General features: G+C 41.5%; 1 protein-coding gene across 3 annotated transcripts; it reads right to left on the bottom strand.

Moving 5' to 3' along the window:
* Positions 1-1,782: 1,782 nt before the first annotated feature.
* On the bottom strand, positions 1,783-7,931 carry gprc5c (G protein-coupled receptor, class C, group 5, member C). 3 transcript variants are annotated; one of them, XM_058620148.1, is made up of 5 exons: positions 7,731-7,931; positions 4,775-5,809; positions 3,400-3,500; positions 2,826-2,945; positions 1,783-2,318 (listed from the first exon to the last, which is right to left on the bottom strand). In XM_058620148.1, the coding sequence occupies exons 2-5, from the start codon at positions 5,772-5,774 to the stop codon at positions 2,286-2,288; spliced, it is 1,254 nt and encodes a 417-aa protein (XP_058476131.1). In that variant the 5' UTR covers positions 5,775-5,809; positions 7,731-7,931; the 3' UTR covers positions 1,783-2,285. The 3 variants fall into 3 exon arrangements, with proteins under 3 accessions (XP_058476131.1, XP_058476132.1, XP_058476130.1); XM_058620149.1 differs by having other exon boundaries at positions 2,758-2,945; positions 4,775-5,806; XM_058620147.1 differs by having other exon boundaries at positions 4,775-5,806.
* Between the last annotated feature and the right edge of the window lie 1,758 nt (positions 7,932-9,689).

The raw sequence follows: 9,689 nt of genomic DNA, 5'->3' as shown, positions 1-9,689 counted from the left end.
GTTCTCCTTCATGATCCCTGAGGTCGACTCACAGCAGCAGCTTTGTCCTCAACACAAAGAACACACTGTACCTGTCTGTGTGTGTGTGTATGTGTGTGTGTGTGTGTGTGCTGCCCGTTTCTCAGCATCAGCATCAACAAAAGTTTAGCGTTAGCACACAGCCAATGAAAGTGACAAAGTAAACAGGAAGTTATTAAATAAAGTCATTAATGATGATAATAATAATAATAATAAGAATAATACCAAATGATTAGGAAACTGTTATCCACAAACTGCTACGTCATCATTTGACATTAGCATCTACTGGCTAGCTGTTGATGTTAGCACAAGATGCTAATACACAGCATTTCGGTATGCAGCGTTTTATGCTAACAGCTGCTGTTAGCATAAGATGCTGCATAGTTAGCAATGACGGGGATTCCAAGATGGCCGCCACTCGTGCATCAGTAAATCAGTCATTCACGTTAAACTGTTTGGTTTTTAACCACAGATGTGTCGCTACGACGTTTATGTGAGTTCTTATTGAACTGCTACTGCTAACAGTGGCTAACCCGAGATACGTTTGTTTCGACCTCCAATGTAAATGGAAGGCAGTGTTTCTGTCAGACTGTGAGACAGAGACAGACAGTTATTGGACACAATGTCTCCTGTGGTTCTCGGTCTAGAGAAAGGACTCGGTGTTAGCGGTGGACACACCTCACTTCACCTCAGGTCAGTGAACGCAGCGCGATGTGAACGTGTTAATCAACCACAGACTGTTTGCCTTCAGCAAACACCTGAGGAACAACTGTGAAGTTATTTTAAAAAAAAACAACCCACACACAGATGTAATCATGTGACCAAGGAGCGGGCGGAGCCTACTGTGATTAGAGTTATTAGCAGAACTGAAGAGGTAGATCGATAAAGGCTGATATTTGCGATATTTTTAATAATCTGCTTCGATTATTATTCATTAATTATGCTAGCAGTTTAGCAGTGTGTGTGTGTGTGTGCGTGTGTTGTGATAACCTCACAACACACACACAGGTGTTTTTGTTTTTATCACATGTAACACACATTTAGCACAGTTGTGTAAAAGCAGCGCTGTGAGTGCAGATAACATGAAACAATACAGTCTGTCCCTTTAACTCTTTTCCTCACAGAAACACGTGCGACTCTCGATAATCACAGCTCTTTGTTTACGTGACTGTTACACAACAACGCTTGTGTTTGTGTCGACGTGTTCATGAACAGGAAGCAGATTTCCCCCGAGGAGGAGGAACCTTCACACTTCTCCTCCAGAGGAAACAGGATTTTAGAACGCTTAACTACAGTTCAGAAAATCTACGTCAGTTTAAGTCTACGACGTCTTTAAGAACACGTTCACGTCTTTATCTCACTGTGACACAGACTTTTCCAACAGGAAACTGAAGTTTGTGAACCACTCACTCTCCCACACCAAACCTCATAGAGAAAATCACTGATTTTAACATCACACACACACACAGGAGTTGTTGTGTCACCTCCGGTACTAGCGGCTAATGTTAGCATGCATACCTAATAACTAATACTATAATTCAGCATTATTATTTTTAACGCCATATTAGCATGTTAGCATATAAATCACCAACTTTTATATGTAGAGTATTTTTACAAACAGCAGATTGTTCTGTGGGAAATGTGATCAAAAATAAATTCAGACAACTGTGTATGATTTCTGTTTTGATTCAGAAAGAGAGAGAGAGAGAGACCTCTAGTGGCAGAAATCACACCCTGCATTTACATAAATACAAAAAATATTCATTAAGTTTGTGAACATTTTACTGAGAAACTGCTGAAATCTCCAATAACACACACACACACACACACACACACACTGATCCAAGACAAAAACAAGAAGACAAAATAAGATCATTTTTAAGCTAAAAGCAAAATTAGATCAAAATGATTCAGTAGCACATTGTTGATAAATATTAAATATACAACATATTCATACATGAAATCCATGTACGTTATAAACAATATTCACAACATGTTGTTTTTTTAACTCCGTGAAACAGAAATTCTGTTTCACTTAAAGCGAATTGTGTTTTTTGGGGGCGGGGCTTAATAGTTATCTTCCACCGTGTCAGAACTTTGCTTTTTCTTCTTCTTCTTCTGTGAATGTTTGCAAAAAGACTTTTATTCTGAAACTTTGACTCTCAGACAAAGATCGGATCTTTCCGAAGTGTTTTCTTCAGCGTTCGAGAAGAAGACGTGACGTGATGTTAGTGTGACGGGAAGTTGTTGTTAGGGGGCGGAGTTTTTCACCAGTGGGACGTCCTGTGAAGACTGTTTCCCTGCAGAGGAAGAAACACAGTCAACATGACGTTAGCTTAGCTTCACAGAAGATCTTCTCCAGTGAATCTACTTTTAATTTGAGTTAAAGTAGGTAAAAAAATACACTTAACTTAAGTACAAAGGTGGCCAGAGGTGAAAAAAGTATATTAAAAATACCTGTACTTTGATGTCATTTTAGTTAAATACAGGTCAAATTTGCTAAAACTACAAAGTAAGAGTTAAAGTATCCAGCGGTAAGAAGTTTAAATTTTACATTAAAAATACTTTTACTTGAGTTTAATTTAAGTAAAAGTGAAAAATACTCAGAGGTAAAAAGACAAAACTTCAGTTTTTCAGAGTGAACTTTTAAAACCTGGAGACAGTTAAGTAAAAAAAACAAAAAAAAAGAGTCCAGACAAAGAGACGATTCATGGTCGACCTGGAGAAGATTTAGGTTACCATGGAGACGGCCGGTCGACAAGCACAGAGCAGCAGTAAAGTGATCAGGAGACGAGAGAAGAACGTACGCCGTGTCCGTTTGTCTGAGTCCTGGTGTGAGCGGACGGCGTGCTGCTCCTGCCCTCGACCGTCAAGGACGCGGTCGCTCGCGGAATCACCAGGTCATGTGACGCGGCGTCTGGAGGATGCTGCGAGAAAAGAACAGAGCAGAGTTTAGCCACGAATACCGAATAAAATCTACGCCAGGTTAAGTCTACGATGTCTTTATCTCACTGTGAGACAGACTTTGTAAACCACTCACTCTCCCACACCAAACCCCAGAGAGAAAATCAGTGATTTTAACATCACACACACAGGAGTTGTTGATCCACTGCTGCCTCCATCACTAACTTCTAATGTCTGATTTTATTGAATTTGGCATTTGAAATATTTACTTTAGACTTAACTCAGTGACACAAAGTGACCACACGAGGCAGCAGAGGACCAGCAGCACCTGGTTTTCTCTCTGAGGTTAAGTGTGTGAGAGTGAGTGGTTTACAAAGTCTGTCTCACAGTGAGATAAAGACGTGATCATGTGACGTAGACGCTGTAAACCGTCTCAAAAATAGCACATGGGAGTGTGTGTGTGTGTGTGTGACTCACGTTTCCCACAGATTTGGTAATGAGCGCGAGTTCAGTCGGCTGATAGACTGAGCTGCGCAGCTGACCTGTGTAACCACTGTACGGTGACACGGGTTTGGCCCCTGTAACACACACACACACACACACACTTTAATATCAGATAAGATTTTACAGCAGCAAAGATAACAAACATCATTATCATAAATTTGTCGTGTAATGACCACACTCCCTCTTGTCGCTCCCTCCCTCCCTCTGGATGAAACCTGTGTTGCCGTGACGACAGCGCAAACACAAGGTGTGATGATGAGAGGGAGCGGCGCTGATGCATTTAGAGACTCATTAACACCGAGGCAGAGGGGAAAAAACAAGTGTCACGTCCTGGTGCTGCTGATCCACGTCTGAGTCACGACAGCCTCAGACTCTAAATATCAGCAATAAACAACAACAACAACAACAACAACAATCTGAGTCATGCACCAAAAAACACGACTCAGCAGAATCCACAAACTTGAGCTAAAAAACACCCGTTGCTTTGAAGCACTGAGATCCACGGTCATGTCACTTTATGATCCAGGAAGTTCACAGACTGAAAACAGGCCCTGATTGGACGACACCAGCTGTCAATCACGCTGGTGTCCACTCCCACGTGTCCTCTTAATACGAAGATCATTTACAAAAGCTGGAATCAGAGATTGATATAATTAACCAGAGAAGAAGAAGAGAACACTGCAACAGCTCCCTGAGGCCATCAGAGGAGTCGAGATGTCCGCCGGGTGGAGGGTTGCCGGGTCCTTGGCACCGTCTTCTTCTGTTGAAAACAGAGTGAATTCTCACATTCACTCGTGGGTGGAAGCAGGAGAACCGGGGAAGAACCCAGAGGAGATCATTCAACCTCCACTCAGGACGGCCCTCAGCTGAACCTGGTGGCCTTCTTGCTGTGAGGCAACAATGCTAGCCACTGCATCGCCGTGTGTCCCTGGAAACCTTCAGGATTCTGACAAGATTTTCAGAGACCAAGGCTACAGTTTGTGTCTCATCATCTACTGCTCTATCCTCCACATGACAAGAGAGTCCAGTCTGTCTTATCTTATCTGTGGGAAAGAGGAAACTCCACGAAGAGAACCTGCAAACTCCACAAAGAGAACCTGCAAACTCCACGAGGAGAACCCTGCAAACTCCACGAGGAGAACCTGCAAACTCCACGAGGAGAACCTGCAAACTCCACACAGAAAGACACTTGGTTGTGAATCCAGGTCTGGCTGAAAAGGCAAGGTTGGTAACCACATAAGAAAAGGTCAAACCGCACAGACAAAAGCCACATTTTCCCAAATACCCTCATACCTGTGAAGTCAGAGAGAGAGAGAGAGAGAGAGAGGAGGAGTGACAGAGTAAATACCTGGGTTGGGTTCGTCCATGGAGAAACCCTTGTTCTCCAGGAAGATGCTCTGAGTGCCGTGCTCCTTCAGGATGTTCTCGTATCCGACTCCTTGGTTGGCGTACAGCTCTTCCCCGGTGCCCGGCTGGTTCTCGCTGTTGCCGCTCAAGCAGCAGACTTCAGGGATGGCATAGACGATGATGAACGTCCAGGCGTTTGCTACCAAGGCGATGGCCAGGGTGGGGTCATCCCATGCCGGCCTGCCGTGCTTCCTGTTGCCGTAGATGTACATCACGATCCACGCCAGCCAAATCCCCACAGAGAGGACGCCGGCCAGGAAGATGCACACGCCCTCCCTCAACCACCGCTTGTGTTTGCCGCACATGACGGCCGCACTAGCCATCACCATGGCAACAATCAAAACCATGACGTAGATCAACGCCATGACGAAGTCCTCGTTGACGATGTTGCAGGGTGTCGCAGTGGCTCTGCTGGTTTCCGATGTGCCGTTGAGTGGCGGCGGCAGCGGTGGCAGCGGGAGACGAACCACGGTGATGATCAACCACTCGGTGTTGATGACCACCTCCACCAACCACAGACCCACCGCGCCCAGACACAGAACCCAGGCCGGGGGCCCGCTGTTCCGCCGGGCGAGGATGTTCAGCCTCACACTCTGCATCAGGAGGCACGAGAAGCAGCCACCAAACAGGACGCCAAACAGGAAGCGCCGCGCCGCGCAGGTGGAGAAGTTCTTCCCCACGATGAAGGCAAACGTGAGGCAGAAGAGTCCGGCGGTGAAGACCAGGAGGCCGGCGTGAAGAGCCACCGAGCTCCGACGGTTCTTGTCTTTCATGAAGGGTAAACTGGCCAGCAGTGACATGAAGAGCACGAGCGAGAAGACGACGCCAGCGGATGCAAACGCCTCCAACACGATGCCCCACGCCACGCTGAGGTCACACAGATTGTGGTAGAGCGAGTCCACATTGGGGCCACAGCCTGCGGGCGTCACGTTGGCCGCCATGGTAACCAGGACCTCTGGGATCTGACGAGACTCTGCTGAGGTGAAGGAGAGACAGACTGAGACTCTGCTGCTGAGGACAGCTATCTACACCCGATCAAGCAAACATCGCACCTGATGACTCACGAATGTCGTGATGTTGAGTCAGGAACGACGCAGAAACACTCGGGTGTGTCCCATAGCAACGACAGTCATTAAAGGACATTAAAGGGTGAAGTGTCTCAGATCTCTATTCTGAGCTCTTATTTCTGATTTATGTCACTCACTCTCCCACACCAAACCTCATAGAGAAAATCAGTGATTTAAGCTGCGGGGACACAGGAGCCGCTGGTCCTCTGCTGCCTCGTGTGGTCACTTTGTGTCACTGAGTTAAGTCTAATTTAAATATTTCAAAAGCCGAAGTGACAAAATAAGACATTAGAACTCAGTGATGGAGGCAGCAGTGGATCAACAACTCCTGTGTGTGTGATGTTAAAATCACTGATTTTCTCTAAGGGGTTTGGTGTGGGAGAGTGAGTGGTTGTAAAACTCTTCCACAGACATATCAGGTTCATAAACTGTGTACAAAACATTCTATACAACACTGATCACTGACACAATTGATTATAGTTTGTTGTAATTTCATCATTTTTAAACGTCTCCGTGGCTTTAAGATATTTGACTTGTATGTTTTGTTCTGTATCATGTATAGTTTGTGGGCGTGGTTTTCATGTCAGCTCAGGTTTGTACCACACGCTCACTTATACTTTCATGTTATTTTTTGTGCATTTATGTGTAAAAACAACAACAAACGACAGTTTTCTGCAGCTCGTTCTCTGCCTCACCAAAAACAAAAATAAAAAAAAATCACAGGAATGTCAAACAAGACTTTCCCCAACTCTGCCGTTAACCATTAACGGAGTCTGTCCACAAACATTGACTTTGTGCAGGTGAAAGTGCAGTGAACTGAGAGAGTTTCACGTTTAGTATGTAAATAATGTTCAGTACGTGTTCTTTTTATTCTCGTCTGTATTGTGTCTGTCACACTGATCTGTGCCTGGTTTTAAAGCTCTTTCATGAGGAGATTTAGGACTGAGTCGTTTTGTAAAATGAATACAAACTCATTCACGCACAATAACCTCCAATCACACACTGAAATCCTTCAACTTCAGTGTCGTCAAAATGGAAAAACAGAGTAAAACAAAGATTGTGACGTGATTGTGACTCAACAGGTTTGTGTTAAAAACCTGAAAATGATTCACGATGTCTGAAGAACACGTTCACGTCTTTATCTCACTGTGACACAGACTTTACAACACACACACACACACACACACACACTGCTGCCTCCATCACTAAGTTCACATGTCTTATTTTAATGAATTCAGCATTTGAAATATTTAATTTAGACTGAACTCAGTGACACAAAGTGACCACACGAGGCAGCAGAGGACCAGCAGCTTAAATCACTGATTTTCTCTCTGGGCTTTGGTGTGTGAGAGTGAGTGGTTTACAGTTTCCTGTTGTTAAACTCTGTCTCACAGCAGTCAAACTAAAGTAAAAACCCTGAAGTATCTCTTTACACTTCTGTTTTCAACCTCAATCATTAGAAGCGGGAAACTGAAACTTCTCTGTGTTGTTGTTGTTCTTCCTCATTTGTACTTAAATGCAACAAAATTCACATTTAAAGCACATATTAGCAGGCGGTGACGTCACTAACTGATTACTTTATGATTTTCTTTTACATTCATGAATTAAAAAGTCTTATTGACATTAAAAACTAAATACATTGGTTAATTGAGACACATTATTCAGAAGCTACATCTACATTATAGTGAAAATAATAAACAGCTTCATCACTAAATTACACACATTTACATTTAAACACCTACAGTGACGTTAATTCGACGTCATTTTCACATAAACTCCTCATAATAAACACCGTGTGTGTGTGTGTGTGTGTGTGACGCGTTCACGTACCTGATGTTCAAACTCGTCCTCACCTGCTGCAAAAATCAAACATCGACATAAACAAAGTCAAGACAAAAGGAAAAGAAACGAGTTTCAGTTTAGAGTCTAAGGAAAAACAAAACTAACGGAATTTAACGTAAAAAAGAGAGAAATGAGAAAAAAGAGGAGAAGAAACGAACGTTTGCGCGAGACTGACTTTACAACATCCGACTGATGCTCTCTCTCTCTCTCTCTCTCTCTCTCTCTCACACACACACACACACACACACACACACACACAGCAAAAGCTTGTAGGTGTGAGGCGACATCTGGTGGTCAAGACAGTATCTACACCAATAATATAATCTAATATAATCTAATCTAATCTAATCTAATCTAATCTAATCTAATATAATATAATATAATATAATATAATATAATATAATGTAATCTAATCTAATCTAATATAACATAATATAATATAATATAATGTAATGTAATGTAATGTCACTGATTCTTGAGAGTCGGGTTCTCGAGAGTGTTTTAAAAATACACACTATATCACTGAGAGTTTCTGCAGAGAAAGGTCTGAGCTGTTTAAACCATGTAAAGGAACAGTTTCTAAATGAAAACACATTTTGAACAAATGAACAAGTTTCCCTTCACAACTCCGTCAGACACACTAAAAAGTAAACAATTCGAATTCCTCCAATCCAAGAAGAATCTAAAGTTCTGAAGTATGTTGTAATAGTGTTTAGTTACTCTGATATGTAAAACAAATACAATATATAAACTTAAGTTGTGATTTCACACTATTCTGAAAACCCAGATTTCTAAATATTTGCATTTTCAAACTTTGATTTTAATTTCAATATTGTAAAAACAAATGGCTTAAATAAATAAGACATAAGACGATGTAGATCAGATGGTCCTTTATCACAAAAACAACACAAACTGAAGGAAGAATATATTTTTCATGTGATGCTGTTGACGAAGATCTGACGGTGTGTGCATAGCTGATTATTGAACAGACCTTGTTATTAGAGTGCTGAACTTACTGTAAAGCAAACTGTAATAAACATATTGCACATACACCGTTTCCAACTATTATAAATGACACCGTTTTCAACCATCACAAAAACAATAAGGGGAACCAGGGGCCTGTGTGTGTTTGTGTGTGTTGGATGTGTGATTGTCCTGCACTGCTTACTTCATACTGGGTGTGATCTTAAATTGACATTCCTTGACAAGAATACTGCAACACAAAATCTGCAGCTTCCAATCAGGTTCAATTATCTTACTTAATATTGAATTGTTGTCTAACCTGCGCTTATGTCTTGAGCGACAGGCGTCGGACATGCTCACGCTCGATGAAGTCCATCCCATCAGGGGCTCAGCTGTAGATCCCTCGTGTTCTTAATTGGACTGGTGATGCATTTCCTATTAGTTTGACGTTCACTTCATGCATTGTTTTTTATATTTATACTCCTTCTTTTTCATTTTATATATATGTTTTCACAATTGTAGAGCTTTTTAAAAGTTTTTTGGGATGGTTAATATTGTGACCTCTTGCTGAAGACAAGTGCAATAACATGGACCTTCTAACCACAGACCATACATTTACACACATTTTCCCCAAAAGGATAAAAAAGTATATTCTAAAAAATACATAGGTACATACAATTCCTTTAGATTTAACTTTGTAAGTATGTCAATCATGATGAGTTTCTTGAATTTTGATATAAATTAGACTTTTCTATGTGGGACATGTTTTGTCCCAACTCTAAAGAATCAGTGATGTAATGTTATGTAATGTAATGTAATGTAATGTAATATGATATAATATAATCTAATATAATATAATATAATATAATGTAATGTAATGTAATATAATGTAATATAATGTAATGTAATATAATGTAATGTAATATAATGTAATATAATGTAATATAATGTAATGTAATATAATGTAATATAATGTAATGTAAT

The sequence above is a fragment of the Solea solea genome, chromosome 21 (genome assembly GCF_958295425.1).
Source record: "Solea solea chromosome 21, fSolSol10.1, whole genome shotgun sequence".
Taxonomy (NCBI): domain Eukaryota; kingdom Metazoa; phylum Chordata; class Actinopteri; order Pleuronectiformes; family Soleidae; genus Solea; species Solea solea.
The sequence above is the reverse complement of the archived record's forward strand: the minus strand, read 5'-3'. Positions and strand labels throughout refer to the sequence as shown.

What these genes read in the sequence shown, in the direction of transcription:
- gprc5c (XM_058620148.1), bottom strand. Translation starts at nt 5,774, where the DNA reads ATGGCGGCCAACGTGACGCCCGCAGGCTGTGGCCCCAATGTGGACTCG. An exon ending in CATGGACGAACCCAACCCAG is followed by an intron (nt 3,501 to 4,774) that starts GTATTTACTCTG and finishes TGTGTGTTACAG; the next exon opens with GGGCCAAACCCGTGTCACCG. An exon ending in TTACCAAATCTGTGGGAAAC is followed by an intron (nt 2,946 to 3,399) that starts GTGAGTCACACA and finishes CTTTTCTCGCAG; the next exon opens with CATCCTCCAGACGCCGCGTC.